Source organism: Peromyscus maniculatus, chromosome 2, assembly GCF_049852395.1.
Source record: "Peromyscus maniculatus bairdii isolate BWxNUB_F1_BW_parent chromosome 2, HU_Pman_BW_mat_3.1, whole genome shotgun sequence".
Lineage (NCBI taxonomy): Eukaryota > Metazoa > Chordata > Mammalia > Rodentia > Cricetidae > Peromyscus > Peromyscus maniculatus.
Window position 1 is genome coordinate 58687453 of NC_134853.1, and position 21775 is coordinate 58709227.

The window sequence follows — 21775 nt, forward strand, 5'->3', positions numbered from 1 at the left end:
GTGCGCGCAGGAGTCTGTGGAGGCCGGAAGAAGGAATCGGATCCTTTGGAACTGGAGTTAACATGCGGTTGTGAACCACCATGTGGGTGCTGGGAATTGAACCCAGATCCTCCACAAGAGCTGTAAGTGCTCTTAACAGCTGAGTCATCTCTCCAGCCCCAAGTTTAGATTCTTTATGGAATTTACATTCATTGGTAATTTTTCTTTGTTTATATTGTCAAATTTTAGAATTAATTCAAATTAATTAATCTGTGTTTCAGAGTTTCAAAGTAGTCTCATTTTAAAATATTGTTCATTGTGAAAGTACATTATGGGTAATTGCATTCATAATTTTGGGTTTCATTTTAAGATATTACCAAAGTGGGGGTGGGATGTAGTTCATTTAATATAATGTTTGCTTACCACTATGAAGCCCTGGGTTCCATACTCAGCACTGCATAAAGCCAGGCCAGTGGTACAAGAGAATCAGAAGATCAAGGTCATCCTCAACTACACAGCGAGTCTGAAGCCAGCCTGGCATATGTGAGCCTGTGCTTTAATGAAAAACAAAGACAAAATGTTATTTTAAGAAGGCAGGTTTGAAATAGCAAATTATAGAATTTTAGTCCTTTCTTTAAATAATGAAAATTATTATTCACCTTAATGTTTAGGAAGATTCTTACCTCTGAAGACAATGCTGGGGCCAAGATACGATAGTCAAGTTGCTGAAGAGAACCGGTTCCATCCCAGCATGCTCTCAAATTATCTAAAGAGTCTGAAGGTAAGAGTCAAAGCTCTTTGCTACTAATGTAGTATTCCCTCTGTTTTCAGTCTTCCTGTGAGGGATATGTGTGTACACATGGGTATAGAGGCCAGAAGACAACCTTGTGTATGGTTCCTCAGGTGCTGTTCACCTTTTTGTTTTTGAGATAAGATTTCTCATTGGTAGATTCTTTTCATGTATGTATTTATTTCCAGAAACTTCTACAGCAGTAGGTTTCCATATGATTTCTGAAATGACCTTTGGTGTTAGTTGTCCCTCCCCATATTCCCTCCTCTTTTCTCCCTTACTCCTGTCCTTCCCCGCTGCCCCCATTTAATCCTCCATTCTACTTTCCCCCTTATTTCTCCCTAGCACTATATTCTATTTTCTCCTTCCTTGGGAGATCCTCTCCTCCTCACTGGTCCATTACTAGGTACCTAACCCCTGTGGCTATTCAGTTTGTAGCACACATATTGAAAACTTAAAACTAATATCTATATATAAGAGAATAGTGTACAATATTTGTCTTTTTGGGTCTGGGTTACCTCTCTCAGGATGAATTATTCTCGCTCCATCCATTTACTTGCAAATTTCATTTTTTAATAGCTGAATAATATTCCATTTTGTAAATGTGTGGACATCTAGGCTGTTTCTAGTTTCTGGCTGTTATGAATAGAGCAGCATTGAACATGGATGAGTAAGTATCTCTGTAGTAGGAAGTAGAGTCCTTTGGTTATATGCTCAAGAGTAGTATAGCTGGATCTTTATGTAGATAGATTCCCAGCTTCCTGAGGAATTGCCACACTGATTTTTATTAGTGACTGTAACAGTTTGCACTATCCCCAGCAATGAGTAAGTATTCCCCTTTCCCAGTGTCCTTGCTACCATTGTTTTATTGATCTTGGCCATTCTGACTTGTATAATAAAAATATCTCAAAGTCATTTTAATTTGCATTTCTCTGATATGTAAGGATAGTGAACATTTCTTTGTTTCTCAGCCATTTGTATTTCATCTTTTGAAAACTTTATGCTTAGTACTGTACCCCGTTTTTTAATTAGTTTATTTTCTTGATGTTTAGTTTTTTAAGTTCTTTACGCTTTCTAGATACTAATCTATCAGATGTATAATTGGTAAAGATCTTTTCTCATTCTATAACCTACTACTCTGTTCTGAATGATGGTGTCCTTTGCCATACAGAACTTCAGTTTCATGAGGCCCTATTTATTGATTGTTGTTCTTAGTGCCTGTGCTATTGGTGTCCTGTTCAGAAAGTTCTTTCCCATGCCAATGAGTTCAGGTCTATTTCCCACTTTCTCTTCTCTCAGATTCAGAGTATCAGGTCTTATGTTTAGACCTTGATCCATTTGGACTTGAGTTTCCTGAAGGGTGATTGAGATGGATCTATTTGCATTTTTCTACATATAGCCATGAAGTTTGACTAGGATCATTTTTTGAAGATGCTGTATTTTCTCCAGTGTGTATTTTTGGCTTCTTTGTCAAAAATCAGGTGTCCAAAGGTGTGTGGAAATGTGTCTGGGTCTTTAATTTAATTCCATTCATCAACATATAGATGATGGTGATAATTCCAGTAGTGCTTTTAATATTCAGTTATTCAGGATTGTGTTGTTACCATTTATGTGTGTGTGTGTGTGTGTGTGTGTGTATGTGTCCGGAGATGGGGGCTTACCTGTTCCTAGTCAGTGTAGGGTAGGCTTCTGATTCTGGTGATCTGGTTTGGTGGCTGGGCGGCGTCTTCTTTTGTGTTCTCAGGTTGCATTTTGCTCATTCGTCAACTCCTTCGCCGATCTTGTTTCCTCAGCCTGCCAACTGTAGGCTTCTGAAACCTCTCCTGAATGGGTCTCAGCTGAGCAGGTTGTTCAGTAGAGCAGTCTGACCAACACCTCCAAGTTGCTGGGTTCCGCAAGATCAGCATCTGGGCCCCTCCAATTTCTTTCTTGAATGTCTTAAAATTTTAATTATACAAGTCTTCCACTTGCTTGCTTAGAGTTATCCCAAGATAGATTTTCCTTTTTTTGAAGCTACTGTGGAAAGTACGATTTCCCTGTTTTTTTTCTTAGTATGTCTGTCATTTGTATATAGGTTGATTACTGATTTTTTTGTGTTAATTTTGTATCCTGCTACTTTTTGACAAAGTACTTTTGTTCAAGCACTATATGGAATAGGTATGGAGAGAGTGGATATCTTTGTCTTGTTCCTGATTTTATCGGAAATGTTTTTTGTTTCTCTCCATTTATGTTGATCTTGACTGTTAGCTTGCTTTACATCACTAGTCCATCCTGGGCTTTTACCTTGAAGGAATGTTGAGTGTTGTTAAAGGTGCTTTCTGCATCTGATGAGATGATCATGTGATTTTTGTCTTCCTATCTGTTTAATGTGGTGGATTTACACTTATAGATGATGTAAGGCCTTCAGTAGGTAAATCAATTCAGCTTCAGTTTCATTGGTTATATTTTCTTGCCATCTTTCAAATTATGTATGACAGAATGTTGTGGAAGATATGTGAACTAACTCTTTCTGGAGCTCAGTTCAGGCATTTATTTCTTCTCTCTTTCCCCTCTATTTTATTTTATGGATTTTTGGACAGGGTCTCATGTGACTTAGGCTGTGCTTAAAGTTGCTATACAGCTGAGGATGACCTTGAAGTCCTATTTCTCCTGAGTCTACCTTCTGTGTACTAGGCATGAGCCACTACACTAGGCTTTGGAACTGCATTTTAAAAATAACCATTTAGATTATTATCACCATTTAGATTATAATTATATTCTCATTTTTATTGAAAATGAAGTTAGGATTTTAATTTATTTTCAAACCCTTACCTTGTTTCTTTCTGATATCCAGGAAGAGAAATATACGTGCAGAGGCCAGAGGTTGATGTCTGATGTCTTCCTCTATCATTCTCCAACTTATTTTTTTGAGACAAGGTCCTTCACTGAACCTGGAGCTTTCTGATTTGGCTAGACTAGCCGGACAACAAAGCCCCGAGGATCATCCTGTCTCCACCTCCCAGCTCGGGGATTACAGGTGTGTCTTACCACACCTGCCTTTTTATGTGGGTGCTGGGGATCCGAACTCAGGTTCTCATGCTTGCATAGCAGGCTCTTTGTCCACTGAGCCATCTCCTCAGTTTTTATTTTTTTTTTTTTACCCCCTCTGTGTAGCCCTGGCTGTCCTAGAACTTCATCTGTAGACCAGGCTGGCCTCAAACTCAAGAGTTCTGCCTGCTTCTAGGATTAAAAGTGTGTGCCACTACACCAGGCTTCTGTTTTCATTTTTACTGTGCTTCTTTAGAAGGAATATAGTTTTAGGCATTAGTGTATTTTTAGGAAATAGAAGAATAAATTAAATAGAAAAGGAACACACATTTGTTGCATAAATGGCTTCTTAACATATTTTAAGGCTGAATACAGTATAATGAATAGATAATAAGTAGCAGTTGTGGTAACTACTTCAAACCTGGGTGATGTGCGCTGGGGTTAGAGCTGTGCTCTTTCAGAAGATTGCTGTCCTGCTTCTAAGCTTCAGGCTTGTAGGGACCAGAGGTAGATACAGAAAACAGTGGCAGTGTTTGCCTCTTTGAATTCACATTGTTGACAGTGGAGTCTGTTTTGCTTGTACTGTCTCTCCTCCTTAGTTTAGAATTATTTTCCAGTACCTGCCTAGCTCTTGTTTCTGGAGTGCTTGGACTCTTAGTTGAGAAGGTACTTTCCACTGTCAGCTGCTTGGTAGCAGTGAGCATGCACTCCTGCTCAGTGGAGTGGATGAGCTCTGTTCTTGTCACCTACTCATTGTTTGGAATAAATGGAGTAACTAGCAAATTTGCTTCTTTTTAAAGGTTAAAATGAGCTTGTTGGTGGATCTGACAAATACTTCAAGGTTCTATGACAGAAATGACATAGAAAAAGAAGGAATCAAGTATATCAAACTTCAGTGTAAAGGGTAAGTTATACGTTACTAACATTGAAAACTTTTATTGAGGTTTGTAATTTCTTTTCCAAGCAACTTCTGTTTGTGTTCTCAGACATGGTGAATGCCCCACGACTGAGAATACTGAGACATTCATTCGCCTGTGTGAGAGGTTTAATGAAAGAAGCCCGCCTGAACTTATAGGTATGCTTGACGTCCTTAGGACAGTCCCCTTGCTTTCTGTTACGGAAATTCACAAACATACAGAAGTAGTAAGTAAAACAAGACTCCATGTACTCAGTAATTACCATTTGCTGATATTTTCATATTCCCACTGGTGTATATTGTATGTACATGTTTATGTGAGTGTGTGTGTTTGAGTAGCTTAAGACGGTCTCCCACTAACCTGGAGCACACCAGTTTGGTTACGGTTGCTGGCCAGTGAGCAGAGGTCTGCCTGTTTCTATGCCCTGGTGCTGGTGTTAGTGATGTTTGCTGTACCCAGCTTTTTATATTGGTGCTGGGGATCTGAACTCAGATCCTCAGGCTTGTGTGGCAAGGTAATTTCTGACTGATTCATCTTCTCTGACTGTTTTTCTTTTGTGTATTTTAAAGGAAATCATAGATGTCATGTCATTTCATTAAAAATATTTTAGTATGTATTTTTAATTGTTAAGGGATTTTGGTTTTTATATAATCACCATGGAATTAGTATACCAAACAGAATAGTTACAAATTCCTTAATGTCATCTAAAACCAGTCCACTTTAAGATTTCATCACTTAATCTAAACTTTCTTTTTAAATTTTATTGTTTTGGGACAGGGTGTGGAATGACCTCTGGTCTCCATATACATAGTCACACAAAGAAAAAGAAAAAGAAAAACAACTGCAACAATTGATTATTTCCTGTGTACTGTGAAGCACATAGAACCATCTACACAATATTCCTGTCTGAAGTACTAGAATGCATCTGGATATGAATTTAGTAATGTTTCTAGACTAAATTCATGGACTATATCGTAGATAAAGAAATAGTTTATAGGTTAGAAATCCATAGTCTGTACATCTAAAATTAAAAATGCTTTTAAACCACAAGCATTTTTAATATAGTTATTACACTACAAATAGCAAATTTCCCCCATGAAATTTTGTTTAAAATTTTGTTAAGAGTAGTTCTACAATATTACTTTTAGGCTAGGTTTTTATGAAGCATAAATTAGTTTCATATTTAGACATGAATTCAATCCCCAAAATAAATTTTCCAAAACTGGAAAAGAAAACCAAGACCTAAACCACTTCTGGTCTCAAGCATTTTGTATAAACTTTGATTAATACCATGGGAGAACAAGTAGAGGAATTTAGAGTGTAGACTATTTTTACAAGAAAATGACTTGTTTCTCTAGGAAACTTTTTTTTTTTCCTCTCTCCTGGAGTCAGGGTTTCTCTGTGTAGCCCTGGCTGTCCTGGAATTCACTCTGTAGACCAGGCTGGTCTTGAACTTACTGAGATCTGCCTGCCTTTGCCTCCCATGTGCTGGGATTAAAGGCGTGTATCACCACCACCACCACCCCACCTTATCTAAGAAACTTTTAATGGCTTGAAAAAAGAGAAACTAGAGAGACAAGATACAACAATAGAATTTCATATGTGATTGTGTTTTGAGAAACTAACTTTAGAAAGGCATTGTTGGCCTGTGTATGGTCATGGTTCTCCATCCCAGCGTTTGAGAGGCAGAATCAGGGAGAGTCTGTGAGTTGGAGGCTAGCCTGGTCTATCTAGCAAATTCTAGGACAGCCAAATCTACATAAAGAGACACTGTCTCAAAAGAAAAAAAAAAGCTAAGTATAAGTACAAATAGCTGTCAGGTTAGCCTTGCCCAGCAAGCTTTTCCTGCTAAACCATCTTACTGGCCTCAAGAGGATTTTGTTGAACTGTGTTTGGCATTACTTTCTTAGGATATCCCATGCGTTAGCCACTGAGATTGATTTATAGTTTGCTGCATGTGCTTTTTGATTACTATATTTACATTTGAACATATTCTTACTATCTGTTCTTTCTTTGTATCCTTGTTTATGAGGGTTGTTTATGTAAAATATTTTATTTTTAATATTAATGATTATTTTATGCTCTGAAGGTGAAATAATTTGGCTCAGCTAATAGTCATTTTCAAAATTGTCATTTTAACTAACAAAAACACTTTTGTAGAGAAATCTTACATGTAGAAATGAGATGAAAATGATACTTAACTTTATTCAATTTTTGAGATAGGCTCTTTGTAGCCTATGCTGGCCTGGAACTCAGAATCTTTCTGCTTCTACCTTCTGAGGGCTGAGTTTATGAGAATGTACCACAATGCTGGAAGTTGAACTCAGGGCCTAAATATTGCACCTTAGTTGTTATTCAAACAATTATTTTTAAACGTGTGTGTGTGTGTGTGTGTGTGTGTGTGTGTGTGTGTGTGTGTGTGTGTGTATGCATGCGTGCGCGCGGGTGCGTGTGCCTGTGCGTGTGCCTGTGCCTGTGTGGGTGCATATCTGCCACAGCAAGTATGTGGGGGGTTAGAGGGCAATTTACAGGAGTCGGTTCTCTCCGTATACAGATTCTTGGGATTAAACTGAGGTTAGGCTTCATGACAATCACTTTTACCTGTTGAGCTATTTTGTTGCTCTTTTTAAATTAGATGTAGCTTTATGCCCTAGGCTGACCTCAAACTTTCCAAATTCCTGCTTCATTCTCCTAAACATTGGGATTTCTGGTGTAGAGAACCACACCTGGCTTTTATGAGAGTTCATTTTGAGTCTGCTGGATAGTCAGTTGATCTGGCAGTAATATTACATTAGTAATGCCATAAAACTCTTAATTACTTTCTTTCTTTCTTTCTTTCTCTCTCTCTCTCTCTCTCTCTCTCTCTCTCTCTCTCTTTCTTTCTTTCTTTCTTTCTTTCTTTCTTTCTTTCTTTCTTTCTTTCTTTCTCTCTCTCTCTCTCTCTCTCTCTCTCTCTCTCTCTCTCTCTCTCTCTCTCTCTCTTTCCTTTCTTTCTTGAGACAGGGTTTCTCTGTGTAGCCCTGGCTATCCTGAAACTCGTTCTGTAGACCAAGCTGGTCTCAAACTCAGAGATCCACCTGTCTCTGCTTCCTGAGTGTTGGGATTAAAGACCTGTGCTACCACTATTCAGCTTTAATTACTATTTCCAAACTCTTATGTTTTGTTTTGTGCTTTGAGACAGGGTCTTACTATGTAGTCCAGACTGGCATCACTCTTGGACTAATCCATCTGCTTCAGGCTCTTAAGTGCTGGAATGAAAACAGGAATGAAAACTTAAAACTGTTAAAATGATCTTCTCCACTCTCCTCCCTCCCTCCTTTTGGAGATAGGGTCTCCTGTAGTCTAGCTTAGCCTTAGCTTGATGTATAGCTGAAGATGACCTTGAACTTCTGATCATCCTCATATTTCTTAAATGCTTTAATTATAGGGTGTACCACCATGCCCAGGAAAATAATCTTGAATATATTCTGAAAGAGGGTTTAAGAAAAATACATTTATTTTCTTCGTGTGTTTCTTTCTTGTAAAAATTTATTTTTAAAATAGTTTAAGTCCCATGTAAAGATACACTCAGTTGGTTTGTAAAGCACTTCAAAATAGTATAGGTTTACTATACTGAGTCAATTAAGTTATCTGCAGCTGTCTTAGTAAGTATGTGTTCTGTTGCTATGAAGAGACACCTTGATCATTGACAACTCTTATAAAGGAAAACATTTAATTGGGGCTGGCTTACAGTTTCAGAGGTTTAGTCCATTGTCATGGCAGGGAGCGTAGTAGCTTGCAGGTAGACCTCATACTGGAGAGGTAGCTGAGAGTTCTGCATCTGGAATGTCAGGCAGCAGGAAGAGAGTGACACTGGGCCTGGCTTGACCTTCTGAAACCTCCACGCCCAGCCCCAGTGACACACTTCCTTCAACAAGGCCACATCTACGCCAACAAGGCTATGTGTCCTAATCCTTTCAAATAAGGTGTGAGCCTATGGGGGCCAGTTTCATTCACATCACTATAGCAGCCAATGACTTTAGTTGATTACAGTCAACTACTGTTAATCCTTCCATGATTTTATATCCATATAATTATTTTACTTTCTTTCCCAATATAGTTTGACTGTCTTTCATGTTGATCATAAGGAGGGCTGGAAAAACAGGATCAAAGTTGTGGAATATAGGTGTCTTGTTTTTGTGTATGTCCTTCTGACCTGTGTGTTTAAAACTAAAATTCTTGAAAATTTTTAATGAAAAATTTTAGACAGTAGATAGTTTTAAACCAATGAACTAGTGTATTGTTTTTGAATTTCTGTCTAGTACTCTCAGTTAGATCCTAAGCCACATAAATTGACAAGCTATTAAGTTAAACGTGTATTTTGAGTGGAATGTACAATTATGTAGTATAATTAAGTAACTGAACTGTTTGGAAAGCAGTTGTCATTTAAAATAGAATGTGGCCTTTGGAGTGGTTTAGATTAACTCAAGCTACTTTCTCTTCTAGGTGTTCACTGTACCCATGGCTTCAACCGGACCGGTTTCCTCATATGTGCCTTTTTGGTGGAGAAGATGGATTGGAGGTATATAGGTTTATTATAGTAGAAGAAGATGTATGTGACAGTTCATGGTGCTTATGAATCCTATAAATGGTATACTTACTTTTCCATGTTTTTTCTTGTATTTAGAATAAGCAGATGTTGGATCTTCCAGTGTTTGTATTCAGCTTTGGAAATGTCTTTTGTTTTCCTTTGAAATTTATTTACTATAGTTGTTAAACTAGGAAAAGCATATAATGCTATATGAAGGAAGCATTTTAGGATGGCATTACTCTATTTTAAACAAATCTTGTCTTTATTGAGCATGTTACTTGTAAAGTATATTTTTAGATTTTGAGGGATTAGAACCTAGTTACCAGAAATTGAGACTAGAATATTGCTGACTGGATTTTCTTATTACTGCTCTAGGTTCATAGTTTATATATATATATATATATATTTTTTTTTTTTTTTCCCGAGACAGGGTTTCTCTGTGTAGCTTTGCGCCTTTTCCTGGAACTCACTTGGTAGCCCAGTCTGGCCTCGAACTCACAGAGCTCCGCCTGCCTCTGCCTCCCGAGTGCTGGGATTAAAGGCGTGCGCCACCACCGCCCGGCCATAGTTTATATTTCTAAAACCTTTTACCCAATATCCTTTTTTGGAATATAGTCAGGCAAAACATGGATTTGATTGTCCGTTTTCTATTTCTTTTACATTTAGTGGTTTTCTGCTTTGTGCATTTTTCAGCTTTGGCTATTCAAAATACTATACACAATAAATCAGACTCCTATATCAGACTCAGCCAATGGTTACCTCTTTCTCAAGATGTATATTCTTGGTGCCTGGGTCTGGGTCTGCTGGTAGTTTCTTAGAAATCAATGTGTTTGTTGACTTTGCTTTTCTTGACTGCTCTTTTCTCTTTGAGACCTTGACCTCCAGTGCTTTATTAAATTTTTTTTTCATTGGCTACCCATGTCTGTCATAAACAGTCATAGCAATGTGCTTTAGGCATTTATAGTGTACCATATATTTAGAAAGTAACATATATTATAGTAGACCATGTATTATAGTGGTCCATGTATTATAGTGTACCATGCATTATAGGTGGATGATCTATGTGTACCATATGTTGCAGTGTATCATGTGTATGTGTTTTTAGAATCAGTTTATTATTGATTGAAAGCTTTGCTGGTAAAGAAAGACTTTGGTTTGTCTGTCTTATATGCCTATTATAATTTTTGTGGTACTTTGAGTATGAATTAATTATTGGTAAGTCCACATAAACGGACACTAGTGAGAAAACTGCATTGATTGTTTTCTGTAGTATTGAAGCAGCAGTTGCTACATTTGCCCAAGCCAGACCACCAGGAATCTATAAGGGTGATTATTTGAAGGAACTTTTTCGTCGCTATGGTGATATAGAAGAAGCACCACCACCACCTGTCTTGCCAGATTGGTGTTTTGAGGATGATGATGAAGATGATGAGGATGAAGATGGAAAAAAGGACTCAGAACCAGGGTCAAGTGCTTCCTTTGGTAAAAGGAGAAAAGAACGGTTAAAACTGGTAATGTTCACAAATACTGCAATATTATTTTAAAATTCTTTTAAATTACATTTATTCATTTATTTTGTGTATATGCATGCTTGAATATATGTGCCTTGGTGTGGGAATGGTACACTATGCATGTGGAGGTCAGAGGGCAACTCATGGGAGTCAGTTCTCTTTTCATACTATGTATGGGGTCCTGGGGGTGAAATTCAGATTGTCAGGCTCACTGCAGGAACTCTTACCTGCTGAGCCATCCTGATGGCTTCCAAATACCATAATACTCATATTTTTGTTTAAACTTATTGTGGGATATTAGCTATATTTCTGTTATTTATGTCTTTCTCTTTCTTTCTCTATATGTGTTGAAGAACATAATAATGGCCTCTGATTTTATGAAATTAATTTTGATTCTACCTGAAACCCATTAAATAACTCCTGACATCATGAGCCAGATGGAGACCTTAAGAAGGTGTGATGTGGTCTTACTATGAAAGCCCAGGCTGGTCTCACCTCCCAGTTGTCCTGTCACAGTGCTGAATAATATTCTTAGTGCTGAGATAGATTATAGGCATGTCTCACCATGTTTCACTTTTAAAGATGAGCCAGAATTTGTCTTTAAAATTTTGTCTTACAGAATTATTTATTCTTTGGGTGGAGGGGCTTGCCTATTGTGATGGGAATGTGAGGTCAAGGACAACTTGTGGGACTCATTCCTGCCCAACCATCTTGTGCATTCTGGGATCGAACTCAGGTTGTCAGGCTTGGCAACAAGTGCTGAGCCATCTTGCAGCCCAGCAGTCTAATTTTTCAGAGAAAAGTTGGAATTAAGAAATTTCATCCTGGTTTTGTTTCGTATGTAAACCAAAGAACTCTTAGATGTTAGATTGAGATTAGGTAATAAACTAACTACATTTAGTATTAACAATAGATTTAGTATGTTACCTAATAACAAAGTGAGAATGTTTTTACAAAATAGTCATAGAGTTAATGTACCTGTCCCCTGCCATAGGTGGTGTTTCCTTTGTACTATATACAACTTAGAAGACTTCTACTTCTAGTCAACTTTTCTTCTAGGAATAAAAGTTTAATGAAGTTGGGTTGGGCTACAACTCAGTTGGTAGAATACTTGGCCAAGCATGCATGAAGCATTGTGTTCATTTCCTAGTACTGTATAAATGATGCATAGTGATGCATGCTGATTCCAGCACTCAGGAGTTCAAGGCCACCCTCTGCTACATAGTTGTTGGTAAGGATGGGATACATGAGACCCTGTGTTTAATTAAAAGTGTTAGAGTGGAGTTATGTAGATGAAATTCTAAATGGTCTTATTAAATAAGAAACACAAGAGCCAAATACAGAGTTAAAAGCCCAAGAGATCTGAGCCTTAAACTTACCACTCACTGCCGTCCTTTCCCTCGGAGAGAGACCTTCTTCCTGTGTCCTGTCTTTTTATTGCCTTTCTGTTCTGCCTTCTCATTGGTTCTTAACCCAACCACATGACTTCCTCATCATTGCCTGTCTATATAGACCTCCAGGTCTCTGGTTTGTTCTGAGATTAAAGGTTTGGGTCACCGCATGGCTGTGTCCTTGAACACACAGGGACTCTGCCTGCCATGTGATCTCATTAAGGGCATGTGCCACCACTGACGGACTTCTGCTAAATGGCTTACTCTTAACTCTGATCCCCAGGCAACTTTATTTATTAACATACAAATAAAATTACATTTCAGCACAAATAAAATATCACCATATTTCCCCCTTCTATTCTAACAAAAAGAAAAAAGGAAAAAAGTTATAACTAATGTAAGAAAAATTATATACAATAACTATAATAACTATATATAATATATAAGCAATAAATACCTAAACAATGTCTAGTCCATTTGCATTTGACAAACTCAGAGAAAATATTCCATTATTCTATTTTGGTAAGTCCAAAATGTACCTGATTCACTTTCTATCCTAACTTATATTACTAACAGAACTATCTTATAATGTCTTTCAAATTTATACACTTAAACCTCTTTAGTGAGTTTCTTTTCTGAAATGATTAACAAGGAAAACTATACCTATCTAATCTTCAACTCCCTCAGAGACCCAAGAAGGAAATAATATTACCTAATAAAACAGGAAGTGCAAACAAGCAACTTCCAAAAAACTGGGAGTTATGACAGAAACAGCCAGCTGCCTGGACAGTCACCTGAGGTTTCTCCGCAACATTGGGGCATCTTCTTCAGCCTATATGCTTAGCGTATCTGACAGTCTCATTTGTGAAGTAGGATGTACACAAAGCCTACAGTTTGACCTCACATTTGGAGAGAGCAGTCCATGTACCAGAAACACCTGAATTCCACTAGTGTCCTGTCATGATTCAGGATTTTAAATTCTGGAAATTTTGATGTTTTTTGAATTAAGCTGTCCATTTTTCTTGGCTTGTGGGTGGCTTCATCTCAGCATCCTGTTCTTCTCCACATCCCATTCTTCTTGGCTTGTGGGTTGCTTCACCTCTTTTATTAAATGCCAGTCTACTATTGAGAGGTTAGACTCTGTCAGCTTAGTTATTCTTTTAAGAATAACTGTTTCAGCTATTGTTCCACTGCACACCAGAAGCCATCGGTCCACTGTCTGTTTAGCTGCTTTAGAAGAAAGGGGCACTGTACCTTTTCCTGATTGCAAAGGTCACTTCAGGGATGGTGCCATATTGTCCTGGCCTCAGAAGATGCCTGTTGTTAAAGCCACAACCACACTTGTCTTGGCAAGAATCGGTAGTCCTTTGTTTCGTGTCCTGTTCATTTTGTCCTGTTTGATTCAAGGATACTTTGTTGTCCAGTGGCTAAGTTTTGCCACAATGAAAGTTAACTCCATATGCAGTTTCTTCAATGCTCATATTTTCTCTGAAGTAGATTGGTGTTGCCAGGAGCCAACATGTCTCATAGTCATAAAAAAAAAAAAAAAGAAAAATTTTCTAAGTTATTAAAACATTTTAAATATCATATTCTGTAGATCTCTGAAGAGTTTGAAGATGACCTGTCTATCTAAAATGTATCTGCTTGACCTTGAAAACATACCTAAAATGACTACCAGTTTGAATGTAATGTCTAACTACTAACTTTCATTTCTTTATATCCTAATAGTTGGTAATAATAACATTCAAGGATTAGCAAATTGCATTACATTGGGAGACTTTTAATGACATTTAGATTTTCTAGTTTTGTGGAATACAGGTTTTTAAAGTATGTCTTTATGAGTCTCTGGATTTCCTTGGTGTCTGTTATGCCCCCCTTTTCGTATTTTCTGATTGTTAACTTCAGATATTCTTTCGTGGATATACATATACACATCCATCCACACCTGTGGAAGTCAGAGGACAACTTGGAGTCTTGTCTGTTTTTCCACCCACCCTGGGGATCAAACTCAGGTCTTTAGGCTTGGTTGAAAGGGCCTTTGTACCCTGAGCCCTTTTACATGCTCTGCTTGCTCTTTATGATACATTTTTATAAGGAAATTGAAATACGTAGATGATTTAGATTGCAGTCATGTCCCACCATGTCTGGCTTTCAAATACACTTTTTAAAAGCAACATTAATCTTGAGCATATGTGCTTAATATATTTTTGAAAATAATATTTGATTTTTTTATTATAATAGTTATTGAGTTGCACAATGAGATGCAATTTAAAGGTTTATTTTTTATGCCTTTCCAGTGGAAAGAACTTTAAAAGTTACACCAAGGGACTGGTAGAGTGCTTGCTTAGCTTTTGTAATGTCCTTGTGTGCATTTCTTTCCTTTCTTTTTTAAGGAAGATTTGGGATTTTATTAAAGAAATTTTTAATATTGACTTTTAAGCATGCTGGTTTAGAAAAGAGAGGATCTTAGGTACAAGGCACAAGCTGGGCATATTTAAGATAATATTTTATAGGGATATTGACACCACTTGGGTATTCTTAGTCACCATACGATGAGTCTTAGAGCTTTGCTTTCAGGATGTATTTTTCTTACTTAGTATTTAATAATAGAAATGACCTTGTTTTTAAGAGTTTTCTAAACAGGCTGTCAATATATAGAGCCTAGATGACCTCAAACTTATTGTGTAGCCCAAGCTGGCCTTGAACTTGTAGGCTTCCTCACTCAGGTTCCATTGTGCTGGAATGATAGTCATACATCACTACAGCTGGCATTAGAAGTGTGTTTTTATTTTTAAGATTTATTATTTTATGTGTATGAATGTTCTACTTGTATGTATGTATATATGTATGTGCACCACCTGTGTGTCTGGTGCCCATGGAAGTATGAAAAGTGTGTTGGATTACCTGGGACTGGAGTTCCAGATAATTGTGAGCTGCTGTGTGGGTGCTTGGAATTGAACCAGGGTCCTTCTACAAGAGCAGTAAGTGTTCTTAACCACTGAGCCTCTATTCAGCCCCTAGATGTGGTTTTAAAACAGGAATTTTGTTGTTGGGTCAAGGTAATGGTATTAATAGGAAAGCATTGGTTTCTTTGATCCTTAGGTCATGGGATCCCTACATTATCATTATAATTAAGGCCATCAGAGTTGAAGATTTACTAGATGACGATACATATTAATTCTGAGTTTGAGGCAGAATGTAGGAGTGCTATCTACTGGAAAGACTTAGGACTTCTGTGGACCTGACAGTGATGTGTATGTGGATGAACTCTGAATGTTTTTCTTCCTCTTCCCAAATAGATTGTTTGCCAGATCTTGGCCAGATGGTTGAACTTTGCAACTTGTAGACCAGGTTTTTTATTCTTTAATGACATTATCAGCTAGCGTTTTATGTAGATTTTACTTGAAAGTGAAGCCAGAAGGTCTCTGATGTGTCTGAAACTAATTTAGTATACACTAAGACTAATGTTTTAGTTTTAAATAGTGTAAAAACACAAGTGTAGAAAAATTTATAGACTCCCCTGGAGTATACCTTTTCTTTTCTTTGACTTTGAGATGGGATCTTGCTATATAGCCTATGTTGGCCTCAGAATTATAATCCTTTTGCCTGAGTCCCCCGACTTGTTGGGTTATAGATGTCACTAGTACTGCAGGTGGAACAGACCAATTCTATTTAATATGTTTTCTTAGCTTTGTGAAAATAAACTAATTCATTTATTTGTAAATACATTTGTCCTTTAATTATATATATGTGTGCATATATACACACACATATATATTACTATCATCATTTTATTCTCTCTTTTCTTTAAAGGGTGCTATTTTCTTGGAAGGTATAACTGTTAAAGGTGTAACTCAAGTAACAACTCAACCAAAGTTAGGAGAAGTACAGCAGAAATGTCATCAGTTCTGTGGCTGGGAAGGGTAAGGAATATTTTCAAGTTTCTTTGTGTAACACGTAAAATTAATACAGACATTCACTTTTTTTTTTTTTTTTTAGCTCCCTAAAGTTAGTGTGTACATTGAGTGTGTAAGAGGATGTCAGGTGTTTTTCACAGTAATCTGTAACTGTCAAGTTGAATCAGGATCAGATAACTCACATCGTCCTCAAGAATACATTACTGTTGTCACCAGAGTTGTTTTCTTCGATCTCTGTTTCTGCTGGTGCTGGTTAATGTTGGATTGGTCTTACCAGTGGAGAATAATAGAGGAATACCCCCAGTGTCAACCTCTGCCTCCACTGTGCATGTGTGGGCTAATTGTGATGCTTCCCCCCATAATTTATTATGCATGATTTAAATAGTAAAGCAGGTGTGTTTTAAAGTCTTATACTTCAGAGAAAAGCTTGAGTATTAGCTTAATTACCTTAACAAAACTAGCTCCTAGGATCCTCCTGTTTCCACCCCCCACTCCCCTACCCCTAGTGCTGGGATTAGAGCACCTGTTGCCAGGCTTGGCTTTTTACATGGGTGCTGGGAACCCCAACACAGACCTTCATACTTACATAGGAAGCATTTTAGCCACTGAGCTTTCTCTCTAGTCCTGCATAATAACATTTTAAAATTAGCCCAGTATTATAGCAGTGGCAATTTAGTACCCTGTAAACTTGTATTATAAAATGTTAAGAGAGTGATTTTTTTTTTTTTTTTTTCTTTTTTGAGACGATCTCACTTTGTAGCTGTCCTGGAATTAACTATGTAGACCAGGCTGGCTTCAAACTCACAGAGATCCATGTGCCTCTGACTTCTGAGTGCTGAGATTAAAGTAATTAATTAAATTATCATTCCTGGCTGAGAGTGATAATCTTTGTTAGAATTTTTGTGACAGCTGATGCTAATCTATTTGAAATTAATCTCATGATTAATCACATTATGATCAATATATGAGCCATTGATTTAACACAAAGATAGCATTATATGGGTTGTAGCCATGACAGGATAATGTTTTTTCTTTAAGGTCTGGGTTTCCTGGAGCACAGCCTGTTTCCATGGACAAGCAAAATATTAGACTTTTAGAACAGAAGCCATATAAAGTAAGCTGGAAAGCAGATGGTACTCGGTAAGTTTGACTACTCAAAACAATTACACAAATAACTCTCATGCTTAAAGAATATTACATTGTTAGGGAAAGTGTATACTCCTCAGGGTGTGAGTTTCTGATTTGAACAGCGAAATATATGTTTTAGAAATTATGTATCTTTTATTTCATTGCTATTCTAAGCTGTATAAAGTTTTAGTTCACTCTTCTGAATTTTGGCTTCAGAATTCTAGTTCTTATAAAAAAGTTTTTTATTTGTTTTAATTTTTTGAGACAGAATTTTACTTTGTAGCCTGGTGTAGCCTTAAACACCGGATGAACCTGCAGCAATCTTCTTCCTCACCCTCCCAAGTGCTGGGATTACAGGTATGAGCCATCATACCTGCCTTATACTGAATGTATAGAAAGAGCATGCAATCCTCTTACGTCTGTCTCCCGAGTATTGGGATTATAGGCATGTGCTGCCATGCCCACATTTGGGGTCTCTTTTTATTAACCTTATTTCATAATTTAGTTGCTGGTTGTATCTTCCCTTATTCCACGGTCTTCATATATACATATTTCAGTAAAACTTAATTTGGGGTTAGGGCTGTAGTTCAGTTGGTACAGTGCCTGCCTAGCATGGGGTAGGCCCTGATTTTAGTCTCTGGCACTGAGTAAAACTGGGCAGTAGTGACTCAAGCCTGTAATTCCAGCATTTATGAGATGGTGGCTAAAGGATCAGAAGTCAAGGTCATTCTCAAGTATATAACAAGTTCAAGGTCAGTGTGAGGTACAAGAGACCCTGCCACAAACAAATCAACAAGCTAACTTTGTTTACAAAGCAGTAGGACACCTTTTTCTTTTGGGTCATAGTTTGCCAATCCATGACTGAATATATTCTTCTTAAAAGACTTTTTTTTTTCTTTTTAAAGATAGGATCTTTGTAGCCTTGGCTGATCTGGAACTTACTATGTAGACTAGGCTAGCCTTGGACTAGCCATTCTCCTTCCTACCTCTGTCTTCCCATTTCTGGGATTACAAATGTGACCCACCACACCTTGATAAGATATTTTTTTAAATTAAAAAATTCTTGGTTTTATGTATATATGGTGTTGTCTTGCTTAGGTTGGATGTGATAAAACATCCATGACCAAAGCAGCTTAGGGAGGAAAGAGTCTTTTTTGTAGACCAGCATGAAGGGGTATCAGGACAGGAGCTCATGTAGGGCAGGAACCTAGAGGCAAGAACTGAAGCAGAATCCATTGAGGATTGCTGCTTATTGGCTTGCTCCTCCTCATGGTTTGCTCAGCCTACTTTCTTATATCATTAGGACCACCTGCCCTGGGATAGCACTGCCCACAGTGAGCTGGACCCTTCAGCATCAATTATTAACCAAGAAAATGCCCCACAGGCTTGTGCACATGCTGATCTAGTGAAGGCATTTTCTCAATTATGGTTCCCTCTTCTTAGACTAACTGGGATATGTGTGCTTGCATGATTGTGCACCCTGGTTGTTCAGGAGACTACAGAGGCAGGAAGACAGTGTCAACTCTTCTAGAGCAGGTTTTATGAGCTACCATGTGGGTGCTGGGAACTGAACCCAGGTCCTTTTCAAGAGCAGTAGGTTCTCTTAATCTCCAGCCCCAGATAATTTTTTAAAATGTAACTTACTAAATGTGTATTTCAAAGGCAAATAGGCCTGATTTTCCTCATAAAAATTATGTTCTATTTCTTGGTTATAATGTGGTCTGGTTTATGTTACATGTGCTGATGTAAGTATTTAGTGACCCGTGACTATCTTGTTTTAAAAATAGCTGTTATAAGCGGGGCGGTGGTGGCGCATGCCTTTAATCCCAGCACTCGGGAGGCAGAGGCAGGCAGATCTCTGTGAGTTCGAGGCCAGCCTGGACTACCAAGTGAGTTCCAGGAAAAGGCGCAAAGCTACACAGAGAAACCCTGTCTCAAAAAACCAAAAAAAAAAAAAAAAAAAAAAAAAGCTGTTATATGAATTAACTAATTATAATATGTTGCCACAGATTCTGTATTTGCTGCTGTAATTGTTTTTGTACACAACAGTGCAATAACCCCAGGTAGTTTACTTGAATACCTTGAGTAGGTATTTTGTCAATAATTCTTATAGGTGATGTTTATTCTGGTGACTGGAGCTAAATGTTCAGACAGGAATGATGTGGATAAGGTAATGAGACTTTAGAATTGTTTCCCATTTAGTGAGCAGTAATAAAGAGGCTTCAGATGTCTCTGGGATAATATTCAGTCATTTACAAACTGTCTTTTTTCACTATGTAGAAATAGAATGACCAAGGTTAGCCATTGTTTATATATGCTTTTTTTTTTTTTTTTTGGTTGGGTTTTTCGAGACAGGGTTTCTCTGTGTAGCTTTGCGCCTTTCCTGGGACTCACTTGGTAGCCCAGGCTGGCCTCGAACTCACAGAGATCCGCCTGGCTCTGCCTCCCGAGTGCTGGGATTAAAGGCGTGCGCCACCACCGCCCGGCTATATATGCTTTTATATTTGTTCACCTTCCTCTTTTTGAGTTCTACTTGAGGCAAGATATCAGCTCAAATAAACATTTCTGCTTAGCCCTTGTTTCTTTCTGGCATTACATTCTGAGTGGTGTTTATTTTTTTTTTTCTTCCAAGTTTATCATGATACCTTTTAGGACAATACCCAGATAACAATTATGAATCATTGTAGGAGGTTTATACTGAAAGAAAAAAAAATGCAGAGATTTAAATCAAATAGGGCTGGGTTGGCTTTGACAGTGCACATTTTTGAGAAGCACTCTAGTTTCATGGTTGATTCTGACTTTTACTGGGTTTGATAGTTAAGTCAGCAACCTAATTTAGAGTGGTTAGTCAGTCATAAGCTGTGTCAGCTCAGGATGATGAACACAAGCTTAGAACCTTAGCAATACACAGTGTAGTAAATCATAAATCATCGGTAATGAACATCTAACTAATTCTTGAAATTTTTCTAGATACCTCTCAATAACTGCATTTTCATCAGTGATATTGCTCTCAAACAAATGTGGGACTCAAATAAGATAAAACTGTATGACCTTTGGGGTAAAAACTAGAACAGGTTTTGAACTTAGTAAGCAAGCATTCAGTCTTTAATTCTATTTCTCAGTTCTGAATAGAAAAACCTCTTTGAAATGGCATTTGTAACAAATGTAAATCAGATTTATTATTCCACAATCTGTTCAATTTAAAACTAAACAGATACAAATAAAACTTGTGCTATACACACAGCTAGCATCCTAGTTGAGAATTTTTAGATGCCTGTATTCTAGGGATAACAAATTTGAAGCTTGGAGACACTTAACAAAATCTTGTTTTTTATTTTATTTTATATTTTTTGGTGTTTTTGAGACAGGATTTCTTTGTGTAACAGCCCTGGCTGTTGTCCTGGAGCTTACTCTATAGACCAGGCTGGCCTCGAACTCACAGAGATCCTCCTGCCTCTGCCTTATGAATGCCGAGATTAAAGGTGTGGGCCACCACTGCTTGGCAAAAAAAAAAAAAAATCCTGTTTTTGGTAAGTATTTCTAAGCTTTATTTTCAAAATAGACTAGGCAGATGGACCCAGATATCTGAGAAACAGATAAGATAGGGTGAAGACAGTGAATTATCTTTCTTCCCTCATGCCATATGCTCTTTGTGATTGTTATGTGAATATGTGAATTTTACTGCTCTTTAAAAATTGTTAGAACTAAACTATATGGTGCGTCTTGAAAAACACAAACAAACAAACAAAAAAATTGGATTGCTGCTGAGAAGTTTATTTATTCTTGAGACACTGAGAGTGTTACCAGTTTTTTGTTTGTTATAAGTAACCATACAGCTTTCTGTATACCTGTCTTTGTATAGATTATGAGAAAAGTAGTATTACCTAGATAGTGAGTGTGGTCATAGGTGTCTTGCTGAAGTTTGTTACATTTCTGAGGTTGTCGAGGAGTGCCTATTTTATTTCATCACTGACAGTTTGAGGAGGTAGCCAAGTTGACAATTGGAAAATGAACTTTTCCTAGAAAAGAAAGCCAAATTTCACTGATGTAAATACCCACAAAACTAAAAGAATAGTAAGATTTATTATTCCTTTAATTAGTACTTTTTAAATAGTAGCATGGCTGCACAGTATTCATTGTATATTTTAGTTGTAGGAAAGGCTATGATGGATAACACTTATTGACTACTTGGTATTAGGCATTTTCTAAGCACTCTATGTAGAACATCTCCTTTAATTCTTACTACTGTAGTACAGTTACTGTTATCATTCTAGTCTATAAGTTAAAGTGAAACACATAAAGGGAGGCAACGTTTCTGAGGTCACAGAAGTATAGTAAGCAGCAAGAGTGGGTTTCAAATGCAGACAGAATCTTTACTAGTATGCAATCATGTAAACTATTTTTTCTTTCTTTTGGTGGTGCTAGGAATTAAATCTAGGGTCTCATGTGCATGTGATCTCTGTCACAGTTGCCAAATGATGTCTTCATTATTTTACAAAAATTCTTTGGCTATGTTTATTACTTTTGATAATTTCTTCTTGATCA

General features: G+C 37.3%; 1 protein-coding gene across 7 annotated transcripts in view; it reads left to right on the forward strand.

Moving 5' to 3' along the window:
- Positions 1–21775, forward strand: part of Rngtt (RNA guanylyltransferase and 5'-phosphatase) — a 214470-nt gene that overhangs the window by 9795 nt on the left and 182900 nt on the right. For 5 of the 7 annotated variants that reach the window (XR_006069341.2, XR_013049046.1, XR_013049045.1 and 2 more), the window contains exons 2-8: positions 651–760; positions 4597–4700; positions 4783–4871; positions 9199–9274; positions 10554–10794; positions 15999–16108; positions 17141–17242. Coding sequence is in view for 4 of the 7 variants with exons in the window: in XM_006975303.4 (XP_006975365.1) it covers positions 651–760; positions 4597–4700; positions 4783–4871; positions 9199–9274; positions 10554–10794; positions 15999–16108; positions 17141–17242 (832 nt within the window). In the remaining 3 variants the exon portion in view is untranslated. Of the gene's footprint in view, positions 1–10; positions 123–650; positions 761–3602; positions 3786–4596; positions 4701–4782; positions 4872–9198; positions 9275–10553; positions 10795–15998; positions 16109–17140; positions 17243–21775 lie in introns of those variants that run through there. The other 2 variants (XM_076564030.1, XM_076564029.1) reach the window with 2 other exon arrangements.